Source organism: Balaenoptera musculus, chromosome 10, assembly GCF_009873245.2.
Source record: "Balaenoptera musculus isolate JJ_BM4_2016_0621 chromosome 10, mBalMus1.pri.v3, whole genome shotgun sequence".
Taxonomy (NCBI): domain Eukaryota; kingdom Metazoa; phylum Chordata; class Mammalia; order Artiodactyla; family Balaenopteridae; genus Balaenoptera; species Balaenoptera musculus.
This window is the reverse complement of record NC_045794.1, coordinates 97078347-97092571: the sequence shown is the minus strand read 5'-3', so window position 1 is coordinate 97092571 and position 14225 is coordinate 97078347. Positions and strand designations below refer to the sequence as shown.

Below are 14225 nucleotides of genomic sequence, written 5' to 3'. Positions count from 1 at the left end.
CCTGGGGGGCAACCAGCGCCTCTGTTGCCCTCCTCCTGGGGGTCCGAAGCCAGAGTGAGGGATGCACACGGGGGAGAAGCCCTTGAACGACACGGGTTTGAACCACGCGGGTCCACTTACACGTGGATTTGTTCACTAACTACGTACAGTGCTATCTGATCTGTGGTTGGTTGAATCCAAGGATGTGGAAACATGTACCCACGGGGTGACTATAAAGTTATACGCAGATTTTCAACTGTGAGGGGGGTTGGGCCCCTGACCCCCGTGTTGTTCAAGGGTCAACTATGCTTGCTACGTGCCCACTGGAAATCCTAGTTCTGATGGTGTGTGTACTCTCTTCGCCAAGGTATATTGCCTTCAGGCGGCTACTTTTATTTTTAGGAAAGATTTGGAGAGTCTGGGAGCTTTGGAAAGTGGCGATGGCAGGTTAGGGGCAGTAATAAGAGCGAGGTCTTTGTGGGTTACACTGACCCCCTTGACTCTTCGACCCTTGTCCCCTTATTTCATCCACCCATTGGCATCTGTCAGTCTGTCCGGGTCTCATGCTTCTGACTCTCAGGGAGACACCACGTAGAGAAGTGCTAGGAGGTGGCCTGAGACTCTGGTCCATCCCCCGTGGACCAACCCAGCTGTACCAAACCAACCGTCCTCTGTGAGGTTGCCAGTTCTCGGCAGAGCTCTCCCTGAGACCCTGGGCGAGTGCCCTCAGTGCTGGGCCCCGACTTTGCCGTCCACGGTGTGCAGTGGGGACTTTGCAGTTGTCGCGGGGCTCTGGGGACCAGCTGGGAGCCGGCGACCAGCAGCTGCCGCTGCTCTTCATAGACCTTGTTCTTCGGGTCCGAGGAGCAGCGCCCTGAGTTGCCCCCAAGACCCCTTCCCTGCCCAGCCGGGAGCTGACCCTGCAGACCCGCCGGCAGCCCAGCTGCTCCCTGTGCCCGCACTGGGCCACCTGGGCCACCCTACCTTCCCCGGATGCCCGGACCAAGAAGGGAGCCCTATTCCTCCAGCTTTTGGAAGGACTTCCAGCCTCACCTACCCACACGGGGTGTCAGAGATGGCAAGAAAAAGTCAGCTGTGGCTCCTCGGCCAGGCTGAGTTGAGAGTTTCGAGGTGATGGGCTTCTCCTGGTGAGCAGCTGGGGTCCTGAGTGCCAGGAGGGCACAGACTGCCCACAGGTGAGGCCTGAGGGGGGCCTGGAGCTAGATGAGAGAGCCCACGGGGGACCCTGCCCCTAGCTCTGGGATCCGCCTTCTTCCCTCGGGCAGTGTCTCCATGAAGGGAGCTTGCCGCCCTCCTTTCCTGAGCCTGGCTCCGCGAGGTGTGTCAGGGCAGGGGCTGTGGTGTGTGTCCTTGGCCTCCAGTTTGGGAGTGGGCTAAGGGTCCCGGGGAAGGAAGTCCTGTGGGGACAGCCAGGGCTGCCTGGTGATGAGATGTATCAGGTGCCAGCACAGCAGGTGAGGGAGAGGCCTGAGAAAGGTCCCTAGAGGGGACACCTGGGACTCCTAAGTCAGACTCTGGCAGCCGAGGGCAGCTGGGCTCCTTTCAAGGCGCCTGTGGAGTTTGAGCCATGAGGACCTGACGTCTTAGAACAGAAGAGATCTGTAGAAATATCTGGCAAGAGGGAGCACGCAGAGCAGGCTGGCGCCCAAAGTTCGCGTGGTCCTGGGTCTCTCAGGCAGGACTCGGGAGACACCTGGTGCTGGCTGCCAGCTCTGCCCCTCGGTCCACACCCTCCTCCGCCGGCTCCCTCGCCCCGTGTTTGCCTGTGGTATCCTAGGAACCGGGGCTTCCAGCCTGTGGTCCTGTTACATAACAGCTTCCATCCCATCCACGGGTTCAGCCCTCCAGCGAGCGGGAGCTGAAGCAGGCGCCCAAAGGAAAGCCTCTTCTCCAGACACGGGAGGCTGCCCGAATCTACAGTCTCTGCCAGTGCCCTGCTGCCCCAACATGCAGAGGGAGGGAACTTAATAAGCAGTCAGCATCCAGTGCGTACTCTCAGCAGGGCCCTCTGGTCCTGTCCTTGTCCCGCGGGAGCACGGCACCTGTCAGTGGCCACACGCTGGCCACGGCTTCCCAAAGCTAGCAGGCCCTGGGGGCAGTCCCTGCGTGACAGTGCCACTCCCTACCGTGTCCCTCTCTGCACCCCAGCCCTTCCTCGCCCAGGAAGAGGCCAAGGGCAGACCGCTGCTGGGAACCCTCCCTTGCTTGGAGATGCCTGTCCGGCCAATGTGCCTACGGCGGCCTCCACCCCCTGGGCACCTGGGCAGCCAGCCATCACAGACCACCTCCTCTCCTACCTGTCCTCTTCTCTGGCCAAGGCAAAGAGTGCTCCAGCAGGGACTTGAGGACCTCAGGCATGTCCATGGCAGGGGCCACTCCAATCCTGTCGCAGCTCGACATGGCCCGGCAGGGGGTGCTTGCTGGGGGAGTTTAGAAGCAGCTGGAGAGGCAGGAGCTGGCCGGGGAGCCACAGGCTCTGGAGGCAGGCGGGGCGGGAGCCCGAGGCAGCCAATGGGCAGCACGGGCCCCAGCCCGCCCGTCCACCCCCGGCTCGGCCACCTGCCAGCTCCGGCTGCAGCCAGGCCTTCCCTTCCTGCTGCCTGGCAGGGCGGGCCTGGCCCTGCGCCAGCCTCAGCACGTGGAGACACAGCACCAATCCTCTGACAGAGAGCCCGGTGTTATCTAACTTTGCAAAGGGAAGTTCTCCCCCAGGCTGGGAGCCAGAACCGGGCCTGCCAGGTGAGAACAGTGAGCTGGCTCCCCGCCCACAGTGAGCATGCACTACACACTCCGGCCCACTGGGCAGAGGAGCCCTGGAGGCTGGGCCCCGCGAAGAGCAGGGCCTGCCGAGGAAACCAGCCCGGGCTGGGCCCCGAGACCCCGGCAGCAGGCAGCTCAGCACGAGGCTGTATTGTGTTGGCACGCACAGGCGCATGAGTGGGCGTCACGCACCTACCTGTGGGCTTGTGAGTCTCGAGGGGTTGTTGGCATGTTTTGATGCTGGTCCATATGCTATGCATGCACACGTGCCCTCCCAGGCATACGGTGTGCATGTGGCATGCATAATTGGGGCTTTACACCATCTGCAGAGCCTGAAGCCTGCTCTTCTAAGGGGAGTGACAAACCTGCAGCCGGGGTTCCTTTGGTCTTCAGGGACGGGGAGAAGAGGCAGGTGCCTAGCGGACAGGTGCTGGAGGGAAGGCAGAGCAGGCGCCACTGAAGGGGGGCAGCTCTGTCAACCAGGCTCAGGCTCGTCCTGGACGATGTCCTGCTTCCCAGCCTGTGTCCCAGCCTGGGGAACTTGGCGGCAATTGGCTGTTTGCTGTAGTCCCCTCCCTGGCCCTCTCACCAGGACACTGGCCTCTGAGGTCCGCAGGCCACTTACCTGAACGTGTGGTTGAAGCCAAAGTTCTGTATGTCGCCCTCCACAAAGACCAACACCTGCCTTGGCCGGCTGGGGCTGGGGGTGGGGTGGGGGAGGGGGCATTGGCTCCACCTCTCCACGCACTGATGTGGCATCTAGAACAAGCTGTGCGGCTCTTCTGGGTCTCAGTTCCAAAACCACTGAATGTTGTGACCTCCAAGTTTCCTTTCAGCTCTGGTTCTGTCTCTGACGCTCCAGGTTGGATGCAGTAAGCATTTGGTTCCCTGCACCACAGCTGATTTCTATGTAGTCTTTCCCTGCTTTCTAAAATTCCATTTTGCACAAACAGCAAATACTACAGGACGCCTTCTAGCCTCTCCTCTTCCCAACAGCCCCAGCTTATCCTCCAATTACCCTCTTTTCCACCCTAATAGTCCTCCCCAAACCATGTTCTTTTCCCAAATTAATTAAAAATTAATTTCAAGTTTTGAATACAAAAAACAGTATATGGCTCAAAGCTCAAAACTTTTGATAAAGGTATACTTTTTATTTATTTTTGGCTGCATTGGGTTTTTTTTCTGTTGCTGCTTGCAGGCTTTCTCTAGTTGCAGCGAGTGGGGGCTACTCTTCGTTGCGGTGCGCGGGCTTCTCATTGCGGTGGCTTCTCTTGTTGCGGAGCACAGGCTCTAGGCGCGGGGGCTTCAGTAGTTGCGGCACGAGGGCTCAGTAGCTGTGGTTCGCGGGCTCTAGCGCGCAGGCTCAGTAGTTGTGGCACACGGGCTTAGCTGCTCCGCGGCATGTGGGATCTTCCCAGACCAGGGCTCGAACCCCTGTCCCCTGCATTGGCAGGCGGATTCCTAACCACTGCACCACCAGGGAAGTCCCTGATAAAGGTATACTTTAGAAATGTCATTCCTATCCGTGTCCCTCCTCCCTGTTCCCCTTCCTCATAACAGATTTAATTTCTTATTTATCCTTCCAGTGCCCTTTGCCTCTGTGAAACCGGGGGCGCTGGCAGTGGGGGACGGCGAAAGGTGCAGAGGACCTGGCGCGCAGGCTGTCTTAAGTTGACCTGTGGCTCGCAGGCTGGGGCTGAGGCTGGGCCGGTGCATTAACCATTCCTTGGCCCCAAAACACTTTTGTGTTCAAGACTGGCTTACCCCAAAGGTGGAGTGGGTAGGTGCCCACAGAGCATGATTTCAGAGGCAAAAGGAGGTCCCCAACGTGTCTCAAATACACCCACCTGCCGCATGACATTTCATTCTCAGAGATTTGTTCCTGTCAGACCCCTTCCAATGTATGAATGTACGAAGGCTCTAAGACTGTGACTGATTGCTCACTGCATACCTGGCACCAGCCTAGATCTCGTAAGGAATTCAAAGCTAAAAAACAGACCTGGCCAGGCAAGTCCCTCGCCTTAGGGAATTTTCATGCCACTGAAAGTCAGTCCACGTGGCACCCCCCACTCTGCAGCCGGGGTGTCCAGCTGGCAGCATCACCTATGGTTCGCACAGGGGCCACATCAGCAGGATGCTGGGTCAAGCGGCTGGGGAGGGCAGAGATAGGGAGAGGGGCGGCCACAAACAAGCCTGGAGACATCCGGAGGGGCCCGCATGGCAGGCATGTTGGGATTGCCTATACTCCTTGGGTTTCCTGCCTCAGAGGTCTAATGTCTGCTGTAGATGGCTCCCCTGGTGGGGGCTATATGCGGATGCAGTTTCCGGCAGAGGCCTCTGGGGCTTTCTCTAGAGAGATGCAGAGCTGCCCCCATCTCCACCTCTGCCTGTCACCCCACCTGTCAGAAGCAGCTTCCTCAGAGGCAGGGAGGAGGAGCTGCGGCGCCACGGGAGTGGTGGGGCTCATGGCAGCCCCTAATCACAGGACCAAAGACCAGAAACGGGCCTACATTCAATAACTGCGGGCTGCTCAAGCCAACCTGGCACCTTGATGAATGAAGCCATTGACCGTAAGTATCTAGGATACATCGGGGCGTGCAGATGCACGTGTGAAATACACTTGAGAGAAAAGGAAAGGTGCAGAACAGTAAGTACACGTCGATTACAATGATCCAGCAATCTTTTTAAGGCTCAAATCCAGGTTCACCTCCTCCAGGAAGCCCTCCCCAGCTCCCCAGCTTGGATGAGCTGCCTTCCGTGGCACCTGGCAACTCCCACCACTGTACCTGTCACATCATCCTACACTCTTCCATGCAGAGCCATCTCCCCTGGCAGACTGGATTCAAGGAAGGCCACGTTTTGTCTGTAATCTTGTATCCCTAGGATCTGAGATGGGGCAAGTGCTCAGTTAGTGCTTACCAACCTGAGCTGAAAGAGAACTAGAAGAGAATTTAGGGGAATTTATGAGAATTTAAGAATTTAGTCCACTAGGTTCACTGAAGTACTGCTTATCTTTTTCTTTCATTTTCGAAGTTTAAGGGAGGTCCTGATGCAGGTTTACAATCTCTTCAGCCTGAGGATGGGTCTGCATTTTCTTCTGGGAGCTGGGCCTTGCCATGCCCCTCTGGTTTTTCATAGTGAAGCCAGGGTTGCTGAGAACCCTGGAATGTCAGCGCTGAAGGGACCTTGCCGATCATCCAGTTCCCAGTGGTTCTTGATCTTCTTTTGTCTCCTTTCTGAGGGTCCTTGGAACCTTCACTGAACCTCTGTGGGCCAAGATGTGGACGTCAAATGTACAGGTTGCTATGGAGACAGACTTGCTGCATCCATCATGCCTGGCGTGCAGAAGGTGCTCAATCAAGTCGGCTGCTCCTGTTACTCATCTGGTCATTTATCAAGTATTTGAGCCCCTACTGAGTAGCTGGCCCAAATGATTCCCTTGTCCTGAGAGAATTCACAGGCCTTGGACCTCTGTTCCTGGGGTCACTGAATACTGTAGTTTGAAGTTGTCTGGCGAGAGCTTACTCTTAAACGTGTGCAGCCCCTCCCATCAGGACCCCCTCCATCACTGTAACCACACACAATCCAAGAGATTTGAAAAGGTGCCTCCAGGGACTTCCCTGGTGGTCCAGTGGTTAAGACTCTGGGCTTCCACAACAGGGGGCGCGGGTTCAATCCTTGGTTAGGGAACTAAGATCCCGCATGTCATGCGGCCAAAAAAAAAAAAAAAGTGTCTCTAGCAGATACAAGTGTCCCTGATTGAAAATCCCTGATCTAATATGCTCTCTTTTAAGGAGGAGGAAGCTGGGCCCATGTGACTTGGATCTCCCTCAGGCCCAGAGGAGTCCAGGTTGCAGTTGGGACCACATTCCAAAGCATGTCATAGCCCCCTACCTTTCTGGAAAAGCCATACCCAGAAAGGGCACAGAGACAGCCCTCTGGAACCCAGGACAGTGCACATAGTAAAAGCAGGGAAGTGTGGGCACAGGTGGAAAGCCCCACACGGAACCACCGGGGCCACCTGTGCAGAGCACAGCTTGTCCCTGCCAGTGAGGCACTGCGTGAGCCGGGGCCAGCTGGGCTGCCCTGTTTACACAAGGACACAGACCTTCTGCCCCTCACCCCTCGGAATGTCTGCCTTGGGGCATGCCCTGCGCCAGCCAGCTCTGCCCCATGAGTAAAGAGAGGCCCAGGTCCCCGGGCACAGGTGCCAGGAAGCGGGGAACAGGAGCAACACCTCAGGGACAGAGGTCAAAGTGCACACGTTTATTTTCTAGAACAAAGGCTAAAAGAAGCAAGTTTCTTTCATTTTATTTTAAGAAGGACAAAAATTGTTATTAAAACATCTACATTATTATCAAGATACTAGACCTTATGAATATTTAATATTAAAGTGTGGTATTCTTAAATTTTTTAATACACAGACATTTTTAAAGGACCATTAAATTTATCACTGCCCAGCTGAGAAACGCAGCATCCCTCTTTGCCCCATCCCAAAGGGACACTCACATCAAGGGTGCCTGTCCCCCCTTCACCATATTTGCTGTGATATCTTGTCCCCGCCTGCTGGCGGGGGGCACAGGCCCGATGCAACTCTCTGAGCCTCTCAGAGTCACAACTGAAATAATCACACTCATCATTCAAAGTGTACTGTGCCACACCTCCACCTCCTACTCCCCGCCTGCCCCTCGCTTTCTTCCAACCCTGCGGGGATCCAGCTCTGGCCAAGCCAGGGAGCGCCACATCCCAAGGCCCCTGCAGGGATAACAGGATGGAGAAGAAAAATCTGGATTCTAATCCTATTCTTTTGGGTGGGAGACAAACACCAATCCTCTTCTTTCCCCGAGCACTCGTGCTCTCTCCCCACTAGGCTGGGGTGGTCTGGACGCCATCAGGCGGAGCTGGGCCTAGGCAGGGGCCGCTTCTGCCCCTGCTGCCCAAATCACCTCTGACCCCTTGCTCCAGTCCCTCAGTCCTTGCAAATGGCAATGATGACCCTGAAAGTCCCTCCTCATTGTGCCAGGATGGCTGCATTTTCCGGCCAAATTCTTTATCTTTAGCCCTCATTAGAAGTGATTCCTTGGATACCACACACATATGTAATATTATATAGAGCGATATATTTAATACCTGTGTATATATGCATCACGGGGGCGACATATATACACACTAAAAACAAGGCTGGTGACGACAGACTGCAACAGCACGGATCAGGGAAAACAAGTGTCATCAACATTCACGGCCACAGGCCCCACCTTGGGTCTCTCCTCCCCTCCAGCCACGCCACCAGCACCCAAACTCTGCAGTGCTGGCCTGCTCGGGGAAGGGGCAGGGAGAGGAAAGGATGCATGCCACAATGATCAGGAAACGGCTGGGCAGTGGCAGCGAGAAGAACAAGGTTCCCTGCGGCCCCGGGTGCCCGCCATCATCTCAACGCACACTCGAAATGCTTGTTTGAGGGGAAATAAAGGGTATTCCATTCTCTCTGTCTCACCCTCCCACCAACTCCAGCCTCGGTCCCCGGCTCCTTCCGGGGGGCCCCACCCCTTGTGCCAATGGTGTGGGGCGTTCTGGAATGTCTAGGGAACCAGGGGAGGCTGGGTCTGCCCACAAGGGGTGGGATGGAGAGGAGGGGGTGCACGCAGACACGTCAGACGAGAGGGATGGGAGAGGGCTTGGGGGGGCAGGGGTTGGGGGTCAACTGGGGTCCCAGGCAGCTGGCAGGGTCGGGATCAGGGAGGGGCTGGGATGGATGGTCCTAATTGTATGTCTGGGTCTAGGGGAGAAAGGGAAAGGACTCTTCTGAGTCCCCAAGAAAGAGGGGCTGTGTCCGATCCTGGAGTAGCCCATGGTGCCCACGGTCAAGTCTCCCTTCTCTCCATGTCCCCTGACTGCCCACCCTCCCAATCCCCCCCAGTTCCTCGTGCAGAACCTGAGCCCACGGGTGCCCTGCCAGGTACCACCTCTCCTGGAGCAGCCATGGGGAAGTGACCTTTGCTGCTACACTCCTTACGACCATCCTCAGAGGGGACTGTCCCCCTACAGGGCACTGACACGACCAACCCCTGGGCGGTGCTGCCGGAATCGCAGCTGATTCAGAGACTGTCACATCCCTGCCAAGAGCCTGGAGGCTCCAGCTGATAACTGGCCCTGAGTCTTGTGACCGCAGTTTGCATTCCAGCTCTACCGTGCTGTGGGTGGAGATGCCGGGTAGAGCACTCCTTCCTTCTAGGCCTGTTTTTCTATCTGCAAAATGGGGGTCTGGGCTGCGTCATCTCTGAAGCCTCTGACGACCTACAATCTACATTCAGCGGCCCACAAAGGAGAGGGGCTGGGCTGGTGGCCTCACCAGACAGCCACGCTCCTTGGTCAGGCTCCAGAGATCATGTAGCCCAGCCCCTCCCACTCTTCCAACCAGAGGGGAAACTGAGGCCCCAGAGGGTAAGTGACTTGTACAGTATCCCCAGTCCATCCTGGGGCTGCATTTTAAAGCTGGGTGGGGCCTCCTGCCCTCTGTTCTATCCTGATCTGCCCCCAGGGGAGGTGGGGGTGGGGTGGGGGGGGCAGGGGGAAGGACCCTTCTGCTGCAGATTCAAGTGGGGACCCCAGGCTCCCCAGCCCTGAGCGTTGGGCCCCCTTTAGGAGTAGACGGAAGTTAAAGCTGTAGGCTGAAGCTGGAGGGGTCAACCAGGCCCCTCCCTCCACAACCAGGAGAGCCGGGGTGGGGGAGGGGAGGACCTGCCCAGGGCTTCAGCAGGATGAGGACCCTGGGACCGAGTGGGGCTGCAGCTCGTGCACCTGGGTATGCACTGGGGCAGTGGGGGCAGAGAGGATGGCCGGGGGCCCCAGCCCCGGCCCTGGCCTGCCCCGGCCCTCCTATCAGGCGCTCCGTGCCCACCCCTGCCCCCGATCCTAGGACTTCACCCACGGCCAGGAGCTGGCCTACTCCCCAGTGATGGTGGCAGCAGCAGGGGCTTCTGGGGTGGCACCAGTGGCATTCCCGTCCTCTTGCAGCAGGAAGTTGTATTTGCCAAAGTCGTCATCCCGTGGGCACAGAAGCATGTCCTTGCGGGCCTTGGCCAGCTTCTGCTTCAGCACCTCGCGCCGGTCCAGCCACTCGTTGAGCTCCTCCTGCCCGTGAGCGCAGCGGCACTTGTCCCCGTCCGGGCAGGCCTTGCCCTTCTGGAGCCTGTGGGCGGCAGGAGGCTCACTGCCCGCGCCCTGTGCCCTTTCCTCCACGGGCTGCCGGACCTGGGGCCGGCCACTCTGCCTCCCCCGACAAGCCTCTCCCCATGCAGCATCAGCCCTGGGGAAAGCGGGCGTGGCCTGGCCTTCGCGAGGATCTGATGCAGGGCTGCAGAGGACGGGTCCCCACCTCCAACGCCACCCCGCCCCGCTCCTGGGTCCTCACACCCAGGAGCAGCTGTCTTTCTGGACATCCCCACCCCCCATTATGCCACCTCCAGGCCAAGTGGAGCCAGAGCTGGCCGTGGCCTCCACCTTTTCAGGCCACCCCACAGCCCGCCCGGCCCTGCCCTCCCGGGGGCACCTTTCGCAGAGCCGGAACTCGCCCATGGGGAAGCGGTAGGCCCAGCCACTAGCGTCGCTGTCAGACGTGAAGACCTTCTCCTTGTGCTTCTCAGACTGGATGTGCTGCTGCCACTGCTTCTTGCTGTTGCTGTTCTTGCCGCAGAGCCAGCAGTGGTAACCCATCTGGGGACACAGCCAGCGTGGGCGCCCGCTCCTCACACCCCTGCCGGGACCACTTCCCCCAGGGAGGCTGAGCCCCTCCGCACAGCCCCTCCGGGTCAGGCTCGGACCAGGGCCCCCAGGGGATGGGGTGTTACCATGATGTCGGCGTAGTCCGTGGGCATCTGGATCTGCTTCTCCCCCTCCCGAGAACTGATGGGCGTCCCTTCCCCCGGCTTCCCTGGGTTGTGCTTCTTCAGCCACATGTCATAGGTCTGCTGCATGTCCAGGACTGGTGGGCAATAGGGGATGGAGAGCCTGGTGAGAGGGGATTCTCCCTCTACTCTGTCCCACGACCCCTACGGGACCCCTGCTGCTGGGCTGCCCGGTCACCTGGAGACCCAGAGAGGGCTCAGCCCGGTGCAGCCGGAGTGGGGCCCGGGCGGCCACGTGAGGTTCAGCAGGCGCGCTTGGGCCTGCCGACGAGGGGGGGGTGTCCGGGTCAGCCCAGCCCTGCCCACTCACTCTTGTTCTCCTTCATGAACGTCCACATGTCCCTCTCCTCCGGGCTGTGCGCGAAGGAGCAGTTCCCCACGTACTGGCACTTGCGGCCGTTCTGCGCATGGATGCAGAGCTGCAGGGCAGGCATGGCGAGACCCTGCTGAGTCCCGCTGGACTGTGTCACCGCCCCGCCAGCGGGCAAGCCCTCCTGGGGTCCCACGGCCCCGTATGCGAGGTCCCGCTGCCACCCCGCACCCGACCCCGGTGCTCACATCGTATTGCTGTGGGAAGTTGCGAATGGACGGCAGTGGCCTCACCGACACCCACTTCCTCTTGGCCTTGGACATCACCAGGAGGACCCGCCGCTCCTTGGTCCAGCTGCAGGACAGAGCGGGCTGCGTGACCTCCACGGAGAGCCCGGCTTCCTCGCCTGCGGTGCTTAGGTGGTCCCCACCCTGCCCGTGCCCCCGCCCGGCACCCGGCTCACCAGTGCCGGGCCTTGGCGCTGCAGTACTTGAGGTCCTTGTCAGGCTCTACCACCTGCCCGTTCCTCCAGCACTGGCCACACACAAACTTCATCTGCAGGTCAAAGGTGCTAGGCCCATGGGTCCGCGGGGCACCCTGCGGAGGAGAAGGGCTGATGAAGCCGCAGGCACCAGGCTGAGGCCCCGGGGTCTGATATACAGGTGGCCTCCGGGAGCATTAGGGCCACCTGGAGCCTTGTGGGCTGGTCCATTACCACTTGGTGGTGGGAAATGACCCCCTAACTCCAGGCCCATGGCCTTTCAGGGTGGGAGCCAGGCCTTGGACTCCTGATGGAGTGCTCTCTGCCTCAACTGGCTCTTCCCCACGGGTGGAGCTGCTGGCGTGTCCCTGGGCACAGCATTCGACCTCACATCTCCCTGCTTTTGCACATGCGGTTCCCTCTGCCTGGAATGCGCTTCTCCATTCTTCATCAGGCTTGTTCTGAACTTTCAAAACCCAGCTCAAGCACCACCTCCTTCAGGAAGCTTTCCCTGAAGCTCTCTTAAGTGGCAGCTGCCCATCCTATGGGCTCCCATAGTACCTGAATTGCCTCATGTTGACTGACTCATCTAGTTATGAGGGCCAGGCCTCGTGGAGAGCAGGGCCTAGAAGGTGGGATGCACCTGCAGAGGGGTGGGGTGGAGGAGGCTGCCTCAGGTGGTGGGACAGACTCCTGGGCAGCCCTGGACTCTCGAAGACCCCACCATGTTCATTCCCCGTCCTCTGCCTCAGCCCTTCCTTTGCAGGCAGGAGGGCCTGCTCTTCTGCACCCCTGCCTGGGAAAGGGTGGGGGGGTGAGAGGCAGAAGAAGTGCCCACCCAGCCTTGTCTCCCGCCACCTGCAACCCCCTCGCCCAGCTGTGCCGGCCACCCTGCTGTCTCTCCTGTTAGCTAGAGCCTCCCTCAGATGTGGGGTCACCCCTCTGCTCTTCCTCCTCTGACACAGGAGTACCCTGTGTCCTCGGCACTGCCTAGCCCAGGGCCTCCCCTGAGCAGCAGGGGGCTCGCACTTTGTTGGGTGCTGATTGACCCCTGGCTGGGAGACTTGCAGCCTGGCTCGGCCCCAGGATAATACACATCCCGACAACAAAGTAAAATCCTGCCTCTGTAACTGGGACACGGTCTGGCTAAAGCAGACAGGAGGTTTATCCGTGTCACTATCGATTTCTAGATGTTCCACTGATTCTCACAGAAGCGTGAGAAGGCCCATTTCACGGGTGAGGTAAGTGGGGTCCGGGGTGGGTGCTGTGGCTTAGCCACTGCTCTAGGGAATAGCCATGCCGGTCCACTGAGCTTCCTTTTCACAACTGCACAGACTCGACAGCCCTGGGGGGTAGGGGTCATTCCCATTTGACTCAGCAGAAGCAGAGGCTCAGAGAGGTTACTAACCCCGCCACGGGTAAGTGGCCCGAGGATAGGGACCTGGTGCGAGGCAGGGGCTCATGCTTTTCTGCAGGACAGCACAGCTGCACCATGGGCACCAGGCACGAGCGGCTTCTACCCTGGCATCCTGTCCTTGGCCTCACACTGCCACTGGCCCCACCCTCTGATGGCAAGCAAGCAAGATGCCTCATGCCCGGGCCACAGCCAGGTCCGGCACAGAAGCCCCATTCCTGAGCCAGGCCCGAGAGTGGCATCTTGGGTGGGCGGGATGCAGGGGGGTCAGGGGGATAGGAGGTGGTGAAGACTCAGTGTTCTCTCTCTAGCAGATGACGCTGCAGGTCCAGCCTGAGCCCCGCACTGCTTCCCAGCCAGGCTCCTGGCCAGGAGCGAAAATAAACCATGTGGCGGTTGGCGAAGAGGACTGAACAGGAGAGGGGCAGAGGACGGGGGCAACTAGGAAGAGGGGAGAGGAAGAAAAAGGACCAGGAACGAGGGGGTGGGGAGACAGAGGGAAGGCCAAGGGGGGCCGGGCAGCCCTGTCAGCCAGCCTGGCCCAGGCCTACCCCACTGGCCGGCCTGCACCGCGCCCTGGCTCACTGCCACGCCCAGGCAGGCCTCAGGAGGGGCCAGAGGCCCAGGCTTCTTCCAAGGTGACCAGTGCGTGGGCCCGGCACGGGGAGGGAGTCATCCCTCGTGTGTGGATGGCGAGAGGCCTCACCTCACATTCACTGTCTCCTGGGCCCTGAGACCACCCTTCCATTCCCACTGTCACCTAAAGTTACAATGATCCCTACCTCCTGGGGAGGGTGTGAGGCTCAGGGGCGACGGGGGCCCCGGGCAGAGCAGGGACTCAGCGAGCTGTAGCCAGCTCCTGTGAGCCTCACACCCGCCCCAGGAGATGGCAGGCAGGATTATGATCCCCATTTTATATGAGGAACCCTAGGGGTGATGGGGATAGTGCAGGTGGGGAGGGAGCTGAGCGAGCTCTAGACAAGCTGTCAGAGAACCCGGGACCTACTCCGCTCCGTGCGCCCCGGGCAGGTCTCTAGCGTGTTCTGAGCCTCAGTCTCCCCACCTGCAAACGCTCCTGCGCCCCAGCTCACGTCCTCAGGACCAGGGTGAGGATCCAGAGGGGTGGGAGGTGATACAAGCAGTGGGGGAAAAGGTTGAGGAATACCAGGACATTTACATGGTCTCAAAGGACCTCCCTGGAAGATATTCATTAATTACAAAGGAGGAAAGTGTAACTTCATAGTAGAGAAAGCTTTACCGTGGAGGCACCTTTAATCAAGTTACCAAGGTATCGCTGGTGAAGGGACAGATGGAGATGACGTGCCTGCCCGATCAGACAATCCCAAAGGGACGGGC

General features: G+C 59.1%; 2 protein-coding genes across 3 annotated transcripts in view; both read right to left on the bottom strand.

Annotated features, from left to right (window-relative positions):
• Positions 1-2495, bottom strand: part of TEF (TEF transcription factor, PAR bZIP family member) — a 44476-nt gene extending 41981 nt beyond the window's left edge. Inside the window, exon 1 of one of the 2 annotated variants that reach the window (XM_036866085.1) lies at positions 2298-2495. In XM_036866085.1, the coding sequence (XP_036721980.1) occupies positions 2298-2400 (103 nt within the window). In that variant the 5' untranslated portion in view covers positions 2401-2495. The remainder of the gene's footprint in view (positions 1-2297) is intronic. The other variant, XM_036866089.1, reaches the window with a different exon arrangement.
• Positions 2496-7061: 4566 nt separating this feature from the next.
• Positions 7062-14225, bottom strand: part of ZC3H7B (zinc finger CCCH-type containing 7B) — a 57070-nt gene continuing 49906 nt past the window's right edge. The window contains exons 18-23 of the mRNA XM_036865630.1: positions 11438-11571; positions 11223-11328; positions 10975-11083; positions 10608-10741; positions 10310-10473; positions 7062-9949 (exon numbers count right to left, since the gene is read on the bottom strand). Of these exons, the coding sequence (XP_036721525.1) occupies positions 9703-9949; positions 10310-10473; positions 10608-10741; positions 10975-11083; positions 11223-11328; positions 11438-11571 (894 nt within the window). The 3' untranslated portion in view covers positions 7062-9702. The remainder of the gene's footprint in view (positions 9950-10309; positions 10474-10607; positions 10742-10974; positions 11084-11222; positions 11329-11437; positions 11572-14225) is intronic.